This window comes from Muntiacus reevesi, chromosome 1 (assembly GCF_963930625.1).
Source record: "Muntiacus reevesi chromosome 1, mMunRee1.1, whole genome shotgun sequence".
NCBI lineage: Eukaryota > Metazoa > Chordata > Mammalia > Artiodactyla > Cervidae > Muntiacus > Muntiacus reevesi.
In genome coordinates, this window is record NC_089249.1 from 190,129,876 (window position 1) to 190,153,440 (window position 23,565).

Sequence of the window (23,565 nt, forward strand, 5' to 3'; positions counted from 1 at the left end):
AAAGATCTCAAGCTATAGTAGCTACCAAAAGAGAAAAAAATTTATTTCTTTGGACACGTCTATGGGATCACTTGGAAACTCTGTTTTCTGTTTCTTGCGCTGCCTCCACCTTGGGTTTCAAGGTGGGTTTCTGCTTAGGTTTCACCAGTGAGAACTCAGTCCTTGGTTACACTGAGCTGCAGGGGAGGCTGGGAGTGCATCCGACTACAGTTCTGTGATAGCAGCAGGACAGATCTGGGGAGTAGCTGCCACTGTGGATATCATATATTTTTCCTTTGCTCCCTCATCCATCCACATTTTCCCTGTAGGGCCAGGCCCTTCTCTGTAGGGGTCCTTTAGTCTCAGCTCTTCCTTGGCTGGGTGTCCTCAGGCAAGTGACTCAGCTCTGAGCCTCTGTCTTCATCTGTCAAAGGAGCTCCCCTCTCCCCTCCTGAGGTCACTTCAGGCCGTAACCTGGAGCCTGCAGTGGGGCCCAGAAGGCCCAGCTCCTCAGGTGTGGGCAGGAAGTGTTTCTCATACCCAGAGTCCAGTGGCACCAAGGGCTGGGGGGGCTCCTTAACCGGAACCTGTTCTATTTCCTCCACTTCCAGGATGGGTGAGTCACCAGGGGGCTGGGCCTGGGGCACCTCCTGGGGAGAGAAGAGGCCGAGATTGTTCCCCTTGACATGTGAGTGTGCGTGCTAAGTTGCTTCAGTCGTATCTGACTCTGCGACCCTACGGACTACCAGGCTCCTCTGTCCATGGGATTCTCCAGGCAAGAATACTGGAGTGGGTTGCCATGCCCTCCTCCCGGGATCTTCCCAACCCAGGGATCAAACCCATGTCTCCTGCATTGGCAGGTGAATTCTTTACCATTAAATCCTGGGAAGCCCCTTCCCCTCGTAATCCCCCCACCCTAGTTCCCAACTATTCCCCACTGTCCTAGCTTTCCCCAATCAGCCAGGCTTTTCACTCACCTTCATGTGCGGCAGGCTGAAATTGCTATTGGCAGGGTCAGGAATCTTATCCCAGATCCAGTGGGGCAGTACCTTGTGCTGCAGGTGGACACACCTGGCAAGCAGGTTACGAGTCAGGGCAGGGAATCCAGGTGGCCAGATACCCATGCCCAGAAGACAAGCTCCAGGCACGTCACCAAGCTCTGAAGCATCATCCCCTCATCCCCGCAGCCCCCACTCCCCCCACCACCCCTGCCAGGCCAAGCTCAGCGATGCCCAGCTGCCCTCCCCACCTGGGCAGAGACCCATGTGTCTGACAGCCTCACCTTCCGCAGGTGGCCAGGCTCACCCCACAGATGGTCAGGAACACACCCCACAGGAAAAAGACAACTGACAGAACTTTCCAGTTCAGGGTGTTATCTGGAGGGCAAGGGGGAGGGGCAGAAGAACATTTGGACATCAGGAAGGCTGGGAGGGCTCAGGGAAGGCTCACGGGTGGGGCAGGGGACAGGTAAGGAAGTGGATAAACGGGCAGGGCTCATGAATGGGTGAGGGCTTCTCAGGTGGCCCAGTGGTAAAGAATCTGCCTGCCAATGCAGGAGATGCAGAAGATTAGGTTTTGGTCCCTGGGTTGACAGATCCCCTGGAGAAGGAAATGACAACCCACTCCAGTATTCTTGCTAGAGAAGCCCACAGACAGAGGACCCTGGTGGGCTACAGTCCATGGGGTCACTAAGAGTCAGACATGACTCAGCATGCAGGCACGAATCGGTAGGGGGAGTCTCAGAGTGGGAGTGGGACTTGTGAGAAGGTCAAGGTCAGGGATGGGTGAAAGGGTCAAAGACACACATTGCCTGTTAATCCACAACAGTATTTAGCAGCATCAAAATGCATCATCAACATTCCCAAGTCAAAAGGTTGTCTACCCAATGAAGTTCAGTAAGGATTTTGTAACCCCCCTCCAGTGGAACAGGGCCCCCTCCCATAGCAGTCCCACCCCAGACCCCTACCTGGTAGGTGGAACTGGAGGCTTGGACCAGGTGGGCCCTGTCCTGCGATGGTGGACGCAGTCACCCACAGCTTGCAGGGACCCCAGTGAAGGTCGGGCAGGGTCATGGTTCGGTTGCTGCCAGTCACTGAAGGACATACCCAGAGAGGTGAGGGAGGCAGTCAAGTCCTGCCTCAGGACCTTTGCACGTACCATGCTGTCTGCAACACTCTCTCCCAGATATCCACATGGTTCCCACCTCACCTCCTTTGGATCTTTGCCCACAGGTCACCTATTCAGTGAGAACTTTCCTGACTGCCCCTCCACCCCAACCAGTTAAAACAGCACTTGCTTCTCCATTCATCTTTCTTGCTTTATTCCTCTACTCAGCACTTACCATCATCTGATACACTGCATAGATAGTATGTACTTTATCTATGCCTGCATGTCCCCCATGAGAAAGTTAGGGCCACAAGGGCCATATTCCCAGAGTTGTGTCCAGCTCTAGTTAGTGCCTGGCACATGGAAACCACTAAATAGTGATATACAGTTGACGTTTGAACAAGGCAGGGGTTAGGGGTGTCAACTCTTAACTGTTAAAAATCCAAGTACAGTATAATTTATAGTCTGCCCTCCTTATCTGTGTTGCTGCTGCTGCTGCTGTCAAGTCTGAATCTTTGCGACCCCATTGACTGTAGCCCACCTGGTTCCTCTGTCCATGGAAATCTCCGGGCAAGAATACTGGAGTGGGTAGCCATTTCCTCCTCCAGGGGGGTCTTCCCGACCCACGGATTGAACTCGAACTTCCTGCATCCCTTACAATGGCAGGCGGGTTCTTTACCACTGAGTCACCAGCTCACTCTCTGCCCTCCTTATCTGTGGTTCCCCAATAGGGGCTTCCCTGGTGGCTCAGCTGGTAAAGAATCTGCCTGCAATGCAGGAGACCTGGGTTTGATCTCTGGGTGGGGAAGATCCCCTGGAGAAGGGAATAGCTACCCACTCCGGAATTCTTCCCTGGAGAATTCCATGGACAGAGAAGCCTGGTGGGCTACCGTCCCTGGGGTCGCAAAGAGTCAGACACACCTGAGCAACTAACACACACTCTGTAATTCCTACTTCCACATCAGCAGATTCAACCAACCATAGATAGCACTGTTAAATCTACTATGGAAAAAAGTCAGGTATAACTAGACCTGCACAGTTCAAACCTGTGTTGTTCAAGGGTCAAGTGTATATTGGAATAAATAAAAGAATGCATGAATATCATATCCCTCAGAATGCACAGGATCCAGTGAAGGGAAATTTGCTTCAGACCAGGGGAAGACATCTGCACCTCCCACAACTGTTTTTCTTTACTTCTTTGACTGTGCCTTACAGTTGTGGGATTTTTGTTCCCCTACCAGGGATTGAACCCAGACCAGGAGTTGAACCTAGACCTTCAGCTGTAAGAATCCTAACCACCTGTCCATCAACTATTATCAGTCACTGATAAAGGGCTGCAACTGAAGGGCCTTGATTCCCCAGCACTTCCAGCTGTTGAGGCTGGCAAAATGCTTCAGACCAGAAAAAGCCCTCAGGCTAGGTATGCAGGTGCCAGAGACTGAGAGAGAAACTCTGGGCTCTGAGTAGGGCCCTGATGCCACCCATCACAGTAAATAAGGCTCCTGAAATCCCTTCTCAGAACCTCTGGTGCCATATAGCCTTCCACAACTGGGAATTTTCCAGAGTTGGGGCTCCTCTTCTTTTGTCTATATATACTTATGGTCTTGGGACTCATCCTTAATCTCTCACTTGATGCCCTTCTCAGGCTGTCCCAAGTTCTTTACACCAAGTACAGACTGCAGTGTTAAATCTCAGCCTAGAACTTATTGCTAGATCTGAAACTTGAGTATCTGACCATCTCATGGAAAATCCCACTTGGATGAGCATGTCAGGTACAACAAATCCAAATGGGTCCCCCAAATTCTTCTCGAAAGTCCTTACCACTGGACCACCAGGGAATTCCCTGTTTTTGTGTGCTTTTTAACTGGATATGCCATATAAAGATATCCAAGCTAAAACATCAAGTAGAAAAAGAAAGCTGCAAAACGTCAGTCATAAGCTTCAGGGGCCTATAACACGGTTCTCTTTTAATAATAATAGTAGGTACATGTACTCATAAAAGGAGAAAGGGGAGCAGAGGATGAGACGGTTAGATGGCATCACCCACTCAACAGACATGAATCTGAGCAAACTCCGGGAGATGTGAAGCACAGGGGAGCCTGGCATGCGGCAGTCCATGGGGTTGCAAAGAATTAGACATAATTTAGCAACTGAGCAACACATAAATATATATGATTTTCAACCCAGTGATATCTATGTATTCGTGCAAAGTGCAGTCACGGTAAATAACTATATTTTTAAAAAATAGGCTTTATCTGTTAGAGACAAAAGCAGGAGTGCCGAATTATTTAAGGGTGAAATGAAACCAAAGACACACGAGGTAAAAAGTGTGGGGGATACACTGAAACAAGAATGATTAAATGCAGTTAACTATTGAAACTGGATGGTGGGTACACAAGGGTTTGCTACACTATTTTTCCTACTTTTCCTTGAAATTTCCTACAGTAAAGCAGTTTAAAATTTTCAAACAACACAACTCAAAAACAACACACAAAACACAACTCCCCTCTTTGTGTTAACGTACACAGGGCAAAATATGGAAGCTGCATGATCAGTATCACTGAAGTGATGAGAATGCTGATATATTTTGAGTATATATACTTCTTTAATGCGTCCGTTTTTTAAATACTTTTATTTCTTTATTTTTGGCTGTGCTGGGTCTTCGTTGCTGAGCGGGTTTTCTCTAGCTGTGCCGAGCAGGGGCTACTCTCTAATCGTGGCGCGCACACTTATTGTGGCGGCTTCTCTCGTTGTGGAGCATGGGCTCTAGGTGCCCGGGCTTCAGAAGTTGCAGCCCGTGGGCTCACTAGCTGAGGCTCTCTGGTTCTAGAGGACAGGCTCATAGTTTTGGCACACAGACTGAGTTGCTCCGAGGCATGTGGGATCTTCCCGGGTCAGAGATCGAGCCCTCATCTCCTGCACTGATGGGTGGATTCTTCACCACTGAGCCACTAGGGAAGCCCCAGCGTGTCCGTTTTAAAAACAAGAACAGGTAACTTTTGTAATCAGAAGAAAAGAATATTTTGAAGTTTTATTACTTTTTTTTTTACTTTTTATGGTATCTGTGTGAGATGATGGATGTGAACGAAATTTATATTGGGAATCATTTCACAGTATTTGTGAGTCAAACCATTACGATGTACACCTTAAACATCCATAGTGTGTTTGTCAATTTTATCTCAAGGTGACTGTGGGGGAAAGGGTGATAAAGAGAATTTAGGGACTTCCCTGGTGGTCCAGTGGTTAAGAGTCTGCCTGCCAATGCAGGGGACACAGATTTGATCCCTGGTCCAGGAAGATCCCACATGCTGCAGAGCAGCTAAATCCACGCGCCACAAGGACTGAAGCCAGAGCCCCTGAGGGCCTGTGCTCCGCAACAGAAGCCACCGCAATGAGAAGCCCGGGAACCGCCGCAACTAGAGGAAGCTAGCGAGCAGCAATGAAGACCCAGAGCGGCCAAAAATAAGAAAGGCATTTTTAAAAGGAATCTGTGCTCAGCGTAAAAATGTAGCCTACATCCAAAGGTATAAAAAAGAAATAAAAATCATATGTAATTCTAAAATCCCTATTGATGCTGTGGAGGAATTGCTTTCCATAGCTGTGTCTCTGTTTTGCTCAGTGCTGGGTTTCTTATTGTATACAATTGGAACCATCCCACAAAGTTTTATAACCCTTTTATCTTTTTTCACTTAATAAACTTTGACAGGCATCTTTCAATGTCAATAAATATAGATCGGACTCTTCATTTTAAATGGCCACATGACAGTCTATTACAGTGATAGCCACCAGGATTATTATCCACTGGGGAACCCATGATATCAGGTGTTCTCGGAGGGGCTGAGAGGAAGCCAAAAGGTCCCATCTGGGGCAAAGGGGGGTTAGATTGATGGGTGGGTCTCACAGGGGCTAGGAGCAGAGGCGGTGGAGCTCACCATTCTTGCAGACAGAAGGCCTGGATCCACTCTGAGTGCACAGGGTGTAGTGGGTGAGATGGCCCCGAAGTTGGTGCCGTGGGACCTCTCCCCACGCTACGGCAGGGGTCCCTGAGGGGGCATCCTGGATTCGCCAAACCACTGGCCCCGATAACGGTACTGGCGAGAGAAAGTCAGTGGGTCAGGTTCTGCCAGGATTTCAGAACCCCCCATCCTCCAGGCCCACCACTTACCTAGTTCCTCTCTGAACTTCCAGACGGAGGGGGCAGGGGCCAAACCCCAAGGAGAGACCATGGTCACCGTGATTCGGTAAGGGACCCCTTCCTTGAAATCCACTGAGAAGGACAGGAGCAAAGACCCGTTAGAGTTGGCTGCCCCCCCCAACTCGTTTCTTTTCTTTCTTTTTCTTTTTAATTTTTTTTTCTCGTTTCTTATTTTGTAAGGAATCTTCATTGGTGTCTCCAGAGGGATGCTCTGCTATAAGGGTTTTGAGGAAAAGTAATTTATCTGGGAGGTAACCATAGAAAACACCAATAGGGCAGTGGGGAAACGAAGCAGGGAAGGAAAGACACCCATGAAACTGTGTGTTAGAGAACAAGTTCCCAATACGACCAACCAAGACTCAGTCCCACGGGTGCCCTCTGGGTGGCAGAAGAGCTGACAATCCTGAGCTCCATCCCACCCAAGGAGGGAGGGAGGTGGGGTATTTATCCATCGACCATTATTGGTGAAAGGCTGCATCTGAGGGGCCTTGATTCCCAGGCACTTCAGCTATCTAGGCAGGCAAGATACTTCAGACCAGAAAAAGCCTTAGGGCCAGGAATGCAGGTGCCAGAGACTGGGAGATAAACTCTGGCCTCTGAGTGGGGCCCTGACATCATCCATCACAGTAAATAAGGCTCCTGAAATCCCTTCTCAAAATCTGTTGTGCCATATAGCCTTCCCCAACTGGGAATTTTCCAAAACTGGGGCTCCTCTTCTTCTGTCCATATATCCTTATAGTCTTGGGACTTTATCCTAAATCTCTCACTTGACACTTTCTCAGGCTATCCCAAATGCTTTACACCAAGGACAGACTCCCCAGTGTTAAATCTCAGCCTAGAACTTATTGCTAGATTTGAGACTTGAGTATCTGACCGTCCCATGGACAATCCCACTTGGAGGAGCAAGTCAGGTGCAACAAATCCAAATGGGTCCCCCAAATTCTGCGGTAAGACTCCCCCAACAAGACCCTGCCTGCTTCTCTCCCTTCCTTCGTTCCCTTTCAGAAGGAGCAAATACAGTCCTTTCTGAAAGGGAAAGTGTCACTCCCTCATTGGTGTCCGACTCTTTGTGACCCCATGGACTGTAACCCGCCAGGCTTCTCTGTCCACGGAATTCTCCAGGGTAGAATACTGGAGTGGGGAGGCATTCCCTTCTCCAGGGAATCTTCCAGACCCAGGGACTAAACCCAGGTCTCCTGCACTGCAGGCAGATTCTTCACCGTCTAAGCCACCAGGGAAGCCCCCAGTCCCTCCTGGGTTTCTCAATTCCAGCCCTCACCCTCCCAGTCCGTTCCTCCCACAGCCGCCAGGGGGCACCTGTGAGCAACTGAGTCAGGACACACCCTTCCTCTGCTTAGAGCCCTGTGTGGCTCCCACCTCACCGGCAGAAAAAAGCAAAGTCTTCTCCATGAGCCACAGGCTTTGCACATTCTGCCCTGTCCCCTCCCCGCCCTCACCTCCTCCCACTTTCCCCTTTGCTCATTCCACTCCAGCCACACTGGCCTCCCCACTGCACTCTAACACATAAGGCACATTTCTGCCTCAGAGAGTTTGCACTGTTTGTCCCCTCTTGTTTTTCCCATAGACATCCTCATGGATCCCTCAGGTCTTAGTTTAAATGCCACTTTCCCAGAGAGACTTTTTCTTTTTTTTTTTCCCCTAAAATAAATATCTTCCCTCCTCCCCCTTACCCTGATTTACTTTGCTCCAATTACATTACAGGGGTTTCCCTGGTGGCTCAGTGGTAAAGAATTCTCCTGGAATGCAGGAGATGCAAGTTCCATCCCTGCATCAGGAAGATCCCCTAGAGAAGGAAATGGCAACCCACTCCAGTATTCTGGCCTGGAAGATCCCATGGACAGAGGAGCCTGGCAGGCTACAATCCATGGGGTCACAGAGAGTTGGACATGACTTAGCAACTAAACAGCACATTGCATTACAGAGGTATTTGTTTTTTGTCCCACTGGTTGCCTGCCCTACAAGGTGAGGATGGAGATGTTGGGGTAGGGATGCTGTTGAGAGGAGACTACAGTGATAGTTCAGGGTTTGACTTTAGGAACCTGACTGCGTGGTTCAAATCCTGGTTCCACCACATACTTTCTGTATGGCCTCAGGGGAGTTGCTTAACTTCTCTGAGCCTTTTTCTTTTTTTTTTTCCTGAGCCTTTTTCTTAATCTTCATGATAATAACAGAAACCTGCTTTATAAGGAAGATTGAATGATTTCACGCTGATGGAAAGGCCAATACACATCAGCTGCCATCACTGTGTGTGTTGTCGTTAACTTGCTAAGTCGTGTCCAACTCTTGTGACCCCATGGACTGTAGCCCTCCAGGCTCCTCTGTCCAGGGGATTTCGCAGGCAAGAACACTGAACTGGGTAGCCATTTCCTTCTCAAGAGGATCATCCCAACCTGGGGATTGAACCTGCATCTCCTGCATTGCAGGTGGATTATTTACTGCTGAGCCACCGGGGAAACCCATCATTGTGTACCGGTGTCTAGAATAGGGCTTGGCACACATAGGGTAGTCAATGAATATTTCTTACACAAATTAATAATACTTGAACACTCTTCTGCAAATCCAGCCTCTCCTCTGTTCTCCAACAGCTGAAATGGGAACCCAGGTGCCCTTCGGCCTCACCTGGCAACACTGCACTGAGGTTCCCAAGAGGAACCCGAACCCACTTGAGGTTCTCCAAGGGGTCGCCGTCTTGAATCCAGTCCACCACATGCTCCTGCAGCTCCCAAGGCTCCTGTTGCCAAGTCACTAGCAGCTCTTTGTTTCCAGAGATGCTCTTGACCACCACGCCATGGGGGGCAAAGTCTGGACCTAGAGGATGAGGAGGAGAAATCTCAACTGTCTACTTGGGAAGTCTCCACTTTCACCTCAAGGGCATCTCACAAAGGAAGGTCACAGCCTCTTACCCAAGCAGGTCAAAGGGAGGTTGGTAGGAGGCTCCCAGCTTGTGTAATTCCCGGCAGACACCCCCACCCACTTTGCTTGGGTGGGGATGGAGAAGTTGCAGCAGGGGGTCTCCTCCTGGATCACCTCCTGATCTTTAACCTGGATCCAGACTCTGTAGGTCATCTGCACGCAGAGCCCTGAAGCCTAAAGGATAAGGGGAAGGAGGGGTGAATCTCTCTCCTTATCAGGCACATACTGTGCATCTCAGTGAGGTCACTGGAAAAACCCATCAGTGAAACATTTTTGTTGGTTTCACTGTTGTTTGATCACGAAGTCATGTCCGATTCTTTTGTGACCGCATGGAGTGTAGCCCACCAGGTTCCTCTGTCCATGGGATTTTCCCAGGCAAGAATACTGGAGTGGGTTGCCATTTCCTTCTCCAGGGCGATCCTCCTGACCCAGGGATTGAACCTGCATCTCCCGCACTGGCAGGTGGATTCTTTACCGCTGAGTCACCAAGGAAGCCCTGGTTTCACGGTACAGGGGAGGAAACCAAGTCTCAGAGGGGCTCAACAGCAGAAGTGAGATTAGAATACAGCGTGTGAGCCAGAACTAGGGTGCAAAACAAGAAAAGATACCAAAAACCCAACCAAGATAAATTATATTTTAATGCAATATTTTTAAAATTTCTTTTTACTGAAGTATAGTTGATTTATGAAGCTGTGTTCATTGCTGCCGTAAGCAGTCAGTCACACACACATACACACACACACACACACACACACATTCTTTTTCATACTCTTTTCCATTATGGTTTATCACCAGATATTGAATACAGTTCTCTGTTCTACAGTAGGACCTTGTTGTAACACAGTATTTTAATCCATCAAAATTAATGAAAAAAAAAAAAAACCCAAAACATAACAAACAAATTTTCAAGATTTTAAGTAAGGGACTTCCCTGGTGGTGCAGTGAATAAGAATCCGCCTACCAATAGGGGGAACATGGATTCGATTCCTAGTCCGGGATAATTCCACATGCTGCAAAGCAACTAACCCCATGGACCAAAACTACTGAAGCCTGCTCACCCTAGAGCCAGCAAGCTGCCAACTACTGAGCTCACGAGCTGCAACTACTCAAGCTGGAATGTCTATAGCCTGTGAACCACCAGAAAAGAAGCCACTGCAGTGAGAAGCTCATGCACCACAACTAGAGAGTAGCCCCTGCCCTCTGCAACTAGACAAAGCCCACATGCAGCACCGAAGACCCAGTGCGGCCAAAAATAAATTTTTAAAAAACAAGAGAAAATAAAATGATTTCTAAAAAAAAATATTTTCAGTTCAGTTCGGTCGCTCAGTCGTGTCCGACTCCCTGCGACCTCATGAACCGCAGCACGCCAGGCCTCCCTGTCCATCACCAACTCCCGGAGTCCATCCAAACCCATGTCCATTGAGTCGGTGATGCCATCCAACCATCTTATCCTCTGTTGTCCCCTTCTCCTGTTGCCTTCAATCTTTCCCAGCATCAGGGTCTTTTCAAATGAGTCAGCTCTTCTCATCAGGTGACCAAAGTATTGGAGTTTCAGCTTCAGCATCAGTCCTTCCAATGAACACCCAGGACTGATCTCCTTTAGGATGGACTGGCTGGATCTCCTTGCAGTCCAAGGAACTCTCGAGAGTCTTCTCCAACACCACAGTTCAAAAGTATCAATTCTTCGGTGCTCAAAGACAAAATCTGGCCATGCACTTGTATAACCCTGCCTCGCTCACCTTACCCCATTCTGTCCTGTGTGGTTCTTAGGGACTGCAAAATTCCCACTGTTGTACAGAGGAGTGGCTGTGTGTAGCAAAGAGGATGGTACCCTCCAGAGTCCTTTGGGGAAACTTCTGAGAGTATCTGGTTACCTCAACGATTGGTATTTGATGCGCAAGAGCCAGGGACACTGCATTCGCCTAGAAACAAAGAGTTGTCCCACCTCCCTCGTGACTTCAGAATGTCATCCCAGCTGGAAACTTCTGTAGATAGAAAAATCTAACAATTATAGCTGATCCTAAGACCAAACACCATTTGATGTATAAATACAAAACCTTTGGGGAATGGGTTTTAATATCCACTGAATGTTAAAATATTCCGAACATATAGGGACTTTTCAGGCAGTTGTGATTATCAATTTCCAGTACGATCTGTGTTTTGATCAGAGCATCTCTCTTGCATTGTCTCATCCCTTTGAAGTCCTTGGAAACTGGCTCAATAGCCTGGTATGTGGACGACTCTGGTAGATGTCCTGTTTGGTATGGAAAGAATGCATGTTCAGATGTTCCCTACGTGAGTCCACCTGGTTGTCAGCTACTCACAAGCTCAGGTCTTCTAGATCTTGACTTGTTTTCCAGCTGCTTGTTATGGAATTACTTAGAGGAGTATGTGAAAATCTCCCACAATGGATGTGAATTCAGAGAGTTCCCCTTGTAGTTCTGTCAATTTTCACTTTATGTATTTTATTTATTTTTCACTTTATGTATTTTAAAGCTATGTTATGAGGTACATGGAGCTTCCCTGGTGTAGACAGTAAAGAATCTGCCTGCAGTGCAGGAGACCCGGGTTCGATCCTTGGGCGAGAAGATTCCCCAGAGGAGGGCACAGTAATCCGTTCCAGTATTCTTGCCTGGAGAATCCCATGGACAGAGAAGCCTGGCAGACTACAGTCTGTGGGGCCGCAAAGAGTCGGACCACTAAGAGACTAACAACCCTATCAGGTAGGTATAGATTTAGTACTCATGCCATACTGGTGAACTGAATACTCTGGCATTATGTAGCAGCCTTATGTCCCCTTTATTTTCTACTGAATGTTACAATACACTGTACACTGTATGTTACAATACAATACACTGTATTTATACACTTTTAAATGTGCATATATATATATGGGTTATAGGAACTATATTTCTATTTTGTAATTTTATCATGTATTATTTATTTGGGGCTGTATGGAGCTTCGCTGCTTGATGGGCTTTTCTCTAGTTGCAGAGTGGGGGCTACTGGTTGTGGTACTCGGGCTTCACACTGCGGCAGCTTCTCTTGCTGTGAGCCACAGGCTCTAGGCACACAGGCTTCAGTAGCTGCGGCACACGGGCTCAGCTGTGGCTCCCCGGCTCTAGAGTACAGGCTAAATAGTTGCGGCACACAGGCTGAGTTGCTCAGTTGCATGTGGGATCTTCCCGGATGGGGGACTGAATCTGTTTCTCCTGCACTGGCAGGCAGATTCTTTACCACTGAGCCACCAGGGAAGCCCTAAGCTATGTATTTGATTTCAGTATAGCAAAGGGGCATTACAAGGTATGTGTCATAAAACAGAAGCACTGAGGCACTTTGCTGGTGGTCCAGTGATTACGACTCCATGTTTCCAATGCAAGGAGCACAGGATTGATCCTTGGTCAGGGAATTAAGATCCCACAGGCCCTGGAGCATGGCCAAAAAAAGCGAAAAAAAATTTTAAATAAATAAAATGAAGGTATTGAAACTGTGAATTATGCTTTGAAAGCCAATAAACATCAGCTCTGCCATGTACCAGTTGTGTGGTTTGGGGCAACCTCTCTATGTCTCATTTTCTCATCTGTAAAGTTTGTCAATATAAGGCGAGGACCTGGCACACAGTAAGAGCTCTGGAAATATTATGCATGGCTAAAGTGAGTGATATTATTAGATCGTGTGGCCCAAGAAAGTAAGAGCCCTGTTACTGGTTTCTTGCCATGTTTACTGTGAGTCAGGGCCTTGCAATGCACGGAACCGACTAGGTGCTCAACAGACTTGGGTCAGTGAGAACTGTTTCATTCTTGTCTGTCATCTCACGAGCCCTGTTTTTGTTTTTGTTTTTTTTTTTAAATATTTATTTATTTGGCTGCACCAGGTCTTAGTTGAGGCACACGGAATCTTCAATTTTCACTGCAGGAAGTGGGGTCTTTTAGCATACAGGATCTAGTTCCCTGACCAGGGATCAAACCCAGGTGCCTTGCATTGGCAGCTCAGAGTCTTAGCCACTGGACCACCAGGAAATCCCTACCATGCCCCCGGCCCCCACCTTTTTAAATTATTTATTTATTTTTGGCTGTTCTGGATCTTTGTTCCTGGACTCTGGCTTTTTCTAGTTGCTGCGAGCGGGGACTACTCTCTAGTTGCAGTGCTCGGGTTCCTCACTGTGGTGGCTTCTCTTATTGCAGAGCACAGGATCAAGGGCGTGAGGGCTTCAGTAGTTGTGGCATGTGGGCTTAGTTGCCCCAGGGCATGTGGGACCTTCCCAGCCCAGGGACTGAACTCGTTCGTGTCCCCTGCATTGATAGGCAGATTCTCAGCCACTGGACCATGAGAGGAGTCCCTACAATGCCCTTTTGATACTAACATCAAAGCCCTTAGCATACGTGGCGATACTTTGTGGAGCTGAGCCTTGTATTGCTTCTAAATTTTTGCATCCAACGTGCCCCCCTGCCTGGAACACTCGTACCCATGTTCAAGTCTCAGCTCAGATCCCCTACTTTCAGTCAACATTGGTGGAGTCTTGCTCTGAGCCCAGCACCATGCCAGGACTTCCCTGACGATCCCCTCCTTGAAGTCCTGAAGCAGCCTCAGGAGGGCAGCATAGTAGCCTCTGTTTTGTTTACATCATTGTTTTTTTGGTTTTGGGGGTGTTTTTGATTTTGCAGCAGCGGGTAGCCTGTGGGATCTCAGTTCCCCGACCAGGGATTGAACCCACGACCTTGGGAGTGAAAGCTCGGAGTCCTAACTGCTGGACCACCAAGTAAGTCCCTGCATCATTGTTATCCAGGGTTTCTTGACATGAGCAGAGAAATGGGTCTTCACAACTCACCTTCCACAGAAGCAGGAGTTCCTTTTCATCCGGTGCCCCACAAATGTTCCCCGTGATCCACACATCTTTTGGAGCTGGTTAGGATGGAAAAAGGAGAGACAAATGGGAATGGCATGATGGCCAGACTTCCAGGAGAGGAGAAGATGGGAAGCCCAGAGATCCTCACCAGAGTGTGGTGTATTGAAGGGCAGAATGGGGCTCCACTCGCCCCACAGATCCTCCTCTTTGTCCACTCGGCAGCGGCCAAACATCTCGTAGCCAGTGGCCAGTTCCAGGTCCTGGATCTCAATAAGGGTCAGAGGTATGGACTTCACTTCCGGTTCCAGCTGGGGGAGTGACATGTGAGTGATGAGGCTGAAGGCTGAATTGACAGTTGACCTTTTATATGTCAATGTGTGTGCTCAGGCACTTCAGTCCTGTCCGACTCTTTGGGATCCCCTGGACTGTAGCCCACCAGGTTTCTCTGTCCATGTGATTTTTCTGGCAAGAATACTGCAGTGGGTTGCCATGCCCTTCTCCAGGGAATCTTCCTGACCTAGGGATAAAACCCGTGTCTCCTGCATCTCCTGCATTACATGCACATTCTTTACCACTGAGCCAGCTGGGAAGCCCTTGAAGGTCAATAGAATGACCAGTACTGTCTTGCTTTGCCTGGGAGACAGAGTGGGCTTTCAGTTTTAAAATTTCAGTTTTAAAATTGGAAAAATAAATAAATAAATAAATAAATAAATAAAATTGGGATGATCCCTGGCAAAAAGAGACAATTTGATTATCCTTTGTGCCAGGTATAGCAGTAGGTGGGAAGCTCTATTATTGTTCTCATTTTACAGATGAGGAAAACTAAGGTCAAGAGAGGGAAAGTGACATACCCAAGGTCACAGAGCTGGTGAGTACTACAGCTGAGATTCACACCCAGGCAGTAGAATCTCAACACCTGTATCTTAGCACTGTTCTGAACTGCAGGGATATTCACAATGAAAACAAGTCTATACATTGTGGTATTTTGCATCCCAAGCCATGACTGAGATAGTTGGTTACCCCCACTACCCATTCTCGGCTTCTTCTTTTGGAAACCCTGAGTATCTGTCAGGACCATGTGTATCAAGAATAAAGACTACATTTCCCAGTCTCCCTTGCAATCAGGTGAGACCATGTGACTATGTTTTGACCAATGAGATATGAGATGACAGATACATGCAACTTTGGGGTTGTGCTCTTAAAGTGTTTGGGCAGGTTCCTTGACTCCTGAGGTCCCATTGCTTTGGAGCTTTTGTCTTTTTTTTTTTTTTTTGCTGTGTGTGAGCTTGGGAAAGTTGCTTAACCTCTCTGAGATTCAGTTTCCCCAACTATGAAACAGAGATGATCGTAAAATAATATATATATATAGGGAAGTCATAGTACAGTCCTCAATAAGCTCATCCAAGCAGATTGCTTAGCTTGGGACCTGATGCATGGCTGGTGCTTGCAAATATGAGCCACTTTTATTATGAACACTTTCGAGTGTTTATTGAAAACTAGGCTCTGTTCCTCATCTGTAAAATGGGTAGGCACAAAACATGTCTACCTCAAAGAGTTCTTGTACGGATTTGACAAAGAGCCTCCAACAGTGTGTGGCACACAGTAGGTGCTAAGTAGTATCTGCTATAAACCCCTTTTTTTTTTTTTTTAATGTTCATTTATTTATTTGGTTGCATCGTGTCTTAGTTGCAACATGTGGGATCTAATTCCCTGCCCAGAGATTGAACCCTGCATCGGGAGCATGGAATCTTAGCCATTGGACCACCAGGGAAGTCCCCTGCTGTTAACCTCTTACTTTAAGGTTCATGTAAGCTATTTGAGGAAATAGTAAGGAGATCAAACCAGTCAATCCTAAAGGAAATCAACCCTGAATACCCATTGGAAGGACTGATGCTGAAGCTGAAGCTCCAATACTTGGGCCACCTGATGTGAAGAGCCAACTCACTGGAAAAGACCCTGATGCTGGGAAAGATTGAAGGCAGGAGGAGAAGGGAATGACAGAGGATGAGACTGTTGGATGGCATCATTGATTCAATGGACATGAGTTTGAGCAAACTCTGGGAGATAGCGAAGGACAGGGAAATCTGGGGTGCTGCAGTCCATGCAGTCGAAAAGAGCTGAATACAACTTAGTGATTGAACAACAATTCATTAAATGAAAGTGTCTGAGGAAGTTTACTGAGTTTCTCAAGAATTCCAAGTGAAGGGAATTAATTCCCTGGCTGTCCAGTGGTTAGGACTCCATGCCTTCACTGCCGAGGACCGGGATTCAATCCCTGGTCAGGGGACTAAGATCCTGCAACATGCATGGCATGGCCAAAAAAGAAAAAAAAAAAATTCCAAGTGGGACTGCATGGAATTTATCCTGGTGGGGGTACATTTTTTAGCTGAACAAGATGCATGTACAGACCTTTTGTGAGGGATGTGGACAGACTCCAGGGGCAGGTAAGGAATGAGTTCTGGGCTAGGTCTCTGATTTGGGAATGATGTCCCAGGCCCCACCAGAGTAGGGTTGGGGAAAAGGGTCCCTGACACTCACCAGCACCCAGGGCATCTGGCATCTTCGGTAGTAAAACTGGCAGACCAAGACCTTATGGGGTGGCCATGTAGGAGGGGCCCACCGGACAACGGCCTCCAGGGAGTCATCTTCGGAGAAGTACACGTCAGGGTACAGGTGGGGGGCATCTGGCTTCACTGAGCAAGGGGAAATGCACTCAGCAGGGGCCTCCGGGACCACCCACCCCACACACAGCGCATCCCCACACTCCCACCCATTACTTCGGGTTTCGAGGTTCACGAAGACGGGGGGCCAGAGAGGCTGGCCAGCCTTGGCCACCCAGACAAGGAGCTTGTCAGACGTGGTGAGCTGTTCCCGTGGGATGGTCACCCAGTTCTGGCCGGTGGGCACCGCCACGGTCCAGGTTTTGTTGGAATGGCTGCAAGGAGAGATGGGGAAATAGGGGCGGTAGACGAGAGGCTGGGCCCCGAGGCGTAATGATAACATCGGCTCTGCCTGGGTTCAAGTCCTAGTTCTGCTTAAGAACTGTGTGACCTTGAGCAAGCAACTGAACTTTGTGCCTCAGCTTCTCGACCTACAAAATGAGAGTGATAAAAGTGCCTGCAAAAAGGGCTGAATAGGGGAGATGAGATGAGATGAGATATGAAATGCATTTAGGACAGCAAGCAGGACTTCCCTGATGGTCCATGCGTGTGCGCTCAGTCGCTCAGTCCTGTCGGACTCTTTGTGACCCCATGGGCTGTAGTCCGCCAGGCTGCTCTGTCCATGGGATTTTTCGAGCAAGAAGACAAGAGTGGGTTGCCATTTCCTCCTCCAGAGGAACCTCCCGACCCAGGGATCAAACCTGAGTCTCCTGTGTCTTCTGCATTGGCAGGTGGATTCTTTACCACTGAGCCACCTGGGAAGCCCTTCCTCTGGTCCAATGATTAAAAATCCACCTTGCAATGCAGGGGATGTAGGTTCCATCCCTGGTTGGGGAACTAAGATTTCAAGTGCTGTGGAGCAACTAAGCCCGAACCTAGCAACTACTGAGCTCTCATGCCACAACTAAGACCCCATGTAACCAAATTAAAACACTAAAGAAAAGAATAGCAAGCATCAGGGGCACAATACATGTTATATAAACATTGGTTATTTTATTTATTGAGCACCTATTATATATATCCACATTTACTTCTATATTTTTTTGGGCTCCAAAATCACTGCAGTGACTGCAGCTATGAAATTAAAAGATGCTTGCTTTTTGGAAGGAAAGAATGACAGCTAAGACAAACCTAGGCAGTGTTTAAAAAGCAGACATCACTTTGCTGACAAAGGTCCCTACAGTCAAAGCTATGGTTTTTCCAGTATTAACATGTGCAGCTGTGAGTGTTGGACCATAAAGAAGATGGAGTGGCAAAGAATTGATCCTTTCATATTGTGGTGGTGAAGAAGACTCTTCAGAGTCCTCTGGACAGCAAGGAGATCAAACCAGTCAATTCTAAAGGAAATCCACCCAATGGGAAATCCAATACCCGTTGGAAGGACTGGTGCTGAAGCTAGAGCCACAATATTTTGGCCACCTGATGCAAAGAGCCAACTCATTGGAAAAGACCCTGATGCTGGGAAAGACTGAGGGCAAGAGAAGAGGGCAGCAGAGGATGAGATGGTTAGATAGCATCACCTACTCAATGGACATGAATCTGAGCAAACTCCAGGAGGTAGTGGAAGACAGCGGAGCCTGGCGTCCATGGGATCAACAAGATTCGAACACATCTTAGTGACTGAACAACAACAAAAACAACTATTAAGTCAGCAAATACATATTTTGTGCCAGGCCCTGCTGTAGAAGCTGAGAATAGGACTATGACCAAAGCAGGCAAGGATCCACTCTCCAGAGCTGGTATTTCAATGGAGCAGGCAGATGAAACACATATAAATATATAATTGATGGTGGTATAAGCAATATAAAGAACAATCAAGGGAGTTCCCTGGCTGTCCAGTGGTTAGGACTCCACATTTCCATTGCAGGCAGCCCGGGGTTCAATCCCTGATAGGGGAACTAAGATGCCACAAGCCTCCCAGTGAGGCCAAACATACAGAAATAATTAATGAAATTTAAAAAATCAAGCGGGGTGAGGAAGATGAGGTGCACTGAGATGAAGAATGACAGCGCTATTTTAGTACAGGTGGTCAGGAAAGCTCTCTGGTGAGACATGAGAATGAAGGCCTGAAGGAGGTGGGTGCAGAGTTTGTGAAGGGCCTTCCTAAATTGAAGAGCATTTTAAGAAGGAACAGCAGCCAAGGCAAGGGTCCCGAGGCCAAACCGTGCCTGGTGCTTTTTCTTTTTGTTCTTTCATCATTTTATTTATTTATTTTTGGCTGTACTGGGTCTTTGCTGCTGCACACGGGCTTTTCTCTAGTTGCAGTGAGTGGGGGCTACTCTCCAGTTGCGGTGTGCAGGCTTCTCATTGTCGTGGCTCCTCTTGTGGAGCACGGGCTCTAGGGGCGCCGGCTTCAGTAGCTGTGGTGTGTGGGCTCAGTAGTTGCTCCAGAGCACAGACTCAGTGGGGCTTCCCAGGTGGTAAAGTGGTAAAGAACCTGCCTGCCAATGCAGGAGACATAAGAGATGCAGGTTTGATCCCTGGGTTGAGCAGATCCTCTGGAGGAGGGCATGGCAACCCACTTCAGTATTCTTGCCTGGAGAATCCCAAGGACGGAGGAGCCTGGCGGGCTACGATCCATGGGGTCGCAAAGAGTCGGACACGGCTGAAGTGACTTAGCACACGCAAGCAGAGGCTGAAGAGTTGTGGCATACGGGCCTAGTAGCTTCGTCGCATGTGGGATCTTCCCAGGCCAAGGATCGAAGCCAAGTCTCCTGCATTGGCAAGTGGATTCTTTAGCACTGAGCTACCAGGGAAGACATGGTTAGATAACATCACCAACTCCTGACTCAATGGACATGAGTTTGAGCAAACTCTGGGATATAGTGAAGGACAGGGAAGCCTGGCGTGCTGCAGTCCATGGGATCGAAAAGAGCTGACATGACTTAGTGACTGAACAACAACAACCCCAGGGAAGCCCCTGTGCCTGGTATTTTCTGAGCAACAGTGAGGAGGAGGCTTGCATCCTGGAACAGAGTGAGTAAGGCAGAAGTGGGAGAAGGCGAGGCAGGGAGGTGACAGCAGATTGTTCAGATGACAGCAGGAAGGATTCTGGCTTTTACCCTGAGTGAGCAGGGAGCCCTGGGGTGCTGTGAGCAGGGAAGGGAAGTGCTCTGATGCACAAGTTCACAGGCGCCCACTGGATGTCATGGTAGAGAAGAAACTGTGGGGGTGAGGATGGAAACCTGAGTCCTGAGGGGAGGTGACTGTGGGGTCCAGGCCAGCGATGATGGGCACAGGACCATGGTGGGTGCTCAGGAAGTAAGGAGTGCCAGATTCTAGATAATGTTGGCAAGGCCTGCTGCTCGATCAAATGTGGGTTAGAGAGAGAGGACTGAGGATGTCCCAAAGGATTGGATTTCAAAGGTTCAAATCAAGGCCATCATTTAAAAACAAAAACAAAAAACACATATGCTGGCAAAGATGTGGAGAAATTGGGACCCTCTTACATTGCTGGTAGGAACATAAAACGGTGCAGCTGTTGCAGAAACAGGTCGTTCCTCAAAAAGTTAAACAGAATTGCCAACTGACCCAGCAATTTTACTCCTAGGCATATACCCCCAAAGAACTGAAAAGAACTCAAAAACTTGCACACATACATTCTCAGTAGTGCTAGTCACAATCACCCACTGCAATTGTTCAATGGTGGAAACATCCCAAGTGTCCATTAACAGATGAGTAGACTAACGCAGTGTATCCATTACAGTAGAATATTGTTCAGCTACAAAAAAAGGAATGAAGTTCTGGTCCATGCTACAACATAATGAACCTGAAAAACATGCTAAGTGAATGTATACAGATATAAAAGACCACATAAGGTATGATTCCACTTTGGAGAAATGTCCAGGACAGGCAAATCAAAGGGATGGAAAATAGATCAGTAGTTGTCAGGGGACAGGGATTGACTGTTGTTAGGGATAAAACTTCATTTTGGGGGTAATGGACATGTTCTGGAATGAAACAGAGGCACTGGTTGCACAACAATGTGAAGAACTAACAGCTACTGAACTGTTCACTTGCAAATGGTTAATTTCACATTATGCAAATTTCACCTCATTAAAATTAAAAAAAAATGCTTGCCCAGGCGGTTGCCGAAGATGGAGGAGGGGCAGGTCCAGGTGTTCGACTGCCGAGGCCATCTCCTGGGCCGCTTGGCGGCCACCGTGGTCAAGCAGCTGCTTCTGGGCCGGAAGGGTGCGTGCGGTCGTGCTCTGTGAGGGCATCAACATTTCTGGCAATTTCTACAGAAATAAGTTGAAGTACCTGGCCTTTCTCCGCAAGCGGACGAACACCAAGCCCTCCCGCGACCCCTGCCACTTCCGAGGCCCCAGCCGCATCTTCTGGCGGCCAGTCTGAGACATGGCCACACCAACTGAGGCCAGGCTGCTCTGGAGTGCCTCGAGGTGTTTGATGGGATCCCACCACCCTGTAACAGGAAAAAGCGTATGGTGCTTCCTGCTGCCCTCAAGGTTGTGCGTCTGAAGCCTACTCGGAAGTTTGCCTACCTAGGGCGTCTGGCTCATAAGGTTAGCTGGAAGGACCAGGCAGTAATGGCCACCCTGGACGAGACGAGAAAGGAGAAAGCCAAGATCAGCTATTGGAAAAAGCAGCAGCTCATGAGGCTACCGAAGCAAGCAGAACAGAACATCGAGAAGAAAACTGACAAATTCACAGAGCTCCTCAAGACTCATGGATTCCTAGTCTGAGCCCAATAAAATTGACTGTTTATTCTTCAAAAAGAAAAAAAGAGAGGAGACTTTTTCTTATTCCCTGGTGCAAGCATGCATGCTAAGTTGATTTGCAGTCCTATGTATTGCAGCCTGCCAGGCTCTTCTGTTCCTGGGACCCTCCAGGCAAGAATACTGGCGTGAAAGAATACTGGAATGGGTTGCTATGCCCTCCTCCAGGCGATCTCCCCAACCCAGGGATCGAACCTATGTCTCTTACATCTCCTGCATTGGCACATGGGTCCTTTACCATCAGAGCCACGTGGGAAGCCCTCTTCCTTTCTCCTTCTCTACAAATTAAAACCCCTCTGGACATGGATGGTGGTGATGGCTGCACAACAGTGTGACTGTACTTAATGTCACTGAACTGGACACTTTAAAAAGATTGAGGGGACTTCCCTGGTGGTCCAGTGATTAAGAATCTGCCTGTCAGAGCAGGGGATGCGGGATGGATTCTTGGTCAAGGAACTGGGATCCCACATGCCCTAGAGGGAACTAAGCCCATGCGCTGCAACTAGTGAGAAGCCTTCAAGCCACGATTAGAGTCCAAGCTGCAAAGAAGATCCAGCACAGCCAAAAGAAAAAGATTGAGGAAAAAGGGGGTAAATTTTATGTGTACTTTACCACCATTTAAAAAAAAACAACCAACCTCCCATGCCAGTTCCCATCTTCAAATGCTCCTTTTCCTCCCTTCTCACAGCCAAATTTGAGATGAATTTGAATTTCCAAGTGTGATTCATCATGAAGCAATATCAGTCACCCCCTCAGACTGTGGGCTCCATGAAGCTTTCTGTGTCTCTTTCCCTGTTGCATCCCCAGCACCAGACCAAATGATCTTTCCAGATTCTCAGAGAAGTTAAGCTACTTGCCTAAGGTCACACAGCAATAAAAAACAACTCCTGGTCATTAAGCATTTTCTTTCCCAAGTGCCTAAACTCACTGAATTCTCAGAACCAACGCTGGGAACCAGGTTCCATTATTATCAGCATTTAAGAGAGGAAGAAATAAGCACTCAGAGAGGGAGAGTGACTGGTTCATGGTAACACAGCAAGGAAACGAGGGAATCTGGAACTGAAGGGCTTAAGAGTGGGGCAGGGCTGGGAGGTGAGGGTGGGCAGGACGAATGGGTCCTCTGAGAAGGCTAGAACCTGAGTGGCTTCAGTGCCCCCCAATTACCCCATTGTACTCACTACTTCTGGCTCTGGACATACAGCATGGAGGGGGCTCCCAGGTCCCCAGGAGGCTCCCAGGAGCAGTTCAGGTTGCCCAAGGGTCCAACTCCATAGCACTGCAGGGGCCCCGGGCTGCCTGGAGAGGGAGGAAGGAGGGTCTCAAGGAAGGGGGTCAGTTCCCCCAGCCTCGGGCACACCCCAGAACTTCTGACAACTGTGGAGGGCGATCCAGGGTCCCTTACTGAAGCGAGCAGCAGGAAGGGGGCGCTGGGCACCGCTCCCCAGGCTTTGGGCATAACTCCTCCCTTCCCACCAGCCACATCCTGTTAACTAACCCCCGCCCCCTACTCCCCGACAAAAGCCCTTACTCTACCCCCGCCTCCAACCCCGGCCTCAAGTTCCCACCTCGCTACCGCCCATTCCCCAACCCCTCGCATCGCCCGGCTAGGGGCCGGGGAGAGCAAAGTGGCTTCTGGACCTCGGCCATTCATTCCGCACACTTGAGGGTCACCCTGGAGGATGGGCGCTTTCGCGAGCACGAGACACGAGCTTGCTCCAGAACTCACCCTGGGGCCGAGTCCGGCAGAACAGCAACAATAGAAGCAGCAGCAGCAGCATCGGCTTCGGCCGCGGTGGGAAGGGGGCGGCCGGGGCCCCCAGCATGGCACTCCCGCGCCCCCCAAGTCCGGCCCGGCCTTGCCACCCGCCTCGCTCTCGGGAACCAACGCTTGAGCGGCGACGGGAAGCAGAGCCACCCCTCCCGGCCGCCTCCGCACCTTGCGCTCCGGGTCCCCGCCCCTTCTCTGCACCGGAAAGTTCCCGGCAGAACTCGCAGGGGCTGGGGAGGGAGTCTGGGGAGGGGGTGGGGGCTGTGCTGAGGGCGTGGCCGAAGCTCCCTTGATACCTGCCCCTTCCCTCCCCAAACATCACACACTACCAAGTCTTT

At 48.7% G+C, this 23,565-nt stretch overlaps 1 protein-coding gene and 1 pseudogene across 1 annotated transcript; one reads left to right on the plus strand and one right to left on the minus strand.

The window, feature by feature from the left end:
* Nucleotides 1-22: 22 nt before the first annotated feature.
* IL27RA (interleukin 27 receptor subunit alpha) lies at nucleotides 23-23,409 on the minus strand. The gene is made up of 14 exons (XM_065917613.1): nucleotides 23,186-23,409; nucleotides 22,638-22,755; nucleotides 16,838-16,995; nucleotides 16,599-16,753; nucleotides 14,209-14,368; nucleotides 14,043-14,116; nucleotides 9,205-9,388; nucleotides 8,921-9,109; nucleotides 6,251-6,352; nucleotides 6,018-6,176; nucleotides 1,946-2,071; nucleotides 1,262-1,355; nucleotides 957-1,050; nucleotides 23-629 (listed from the first exon to the last, which is right to left on the minus strand). Exons 1-14 carry the CDS (start codon nucleotides 23,280-23,282, stop codon nucleotides 342-344), a joined length of 1,998 nt encoding a protein of 665 aa, XP_065773685.1. The 5' UTR covers nucleotides 23,283-23,409; the 3' UTR covers nucleotides 23-341.
* Nucleotides 18,204-22,604, plus strand: LOC136155652 (large ribosomal subunit protein uL13 pseudogene; annotated as a pseudogene).
* Nucleotides 23,410-23,565: the final 156 nt, after the last annotated feature.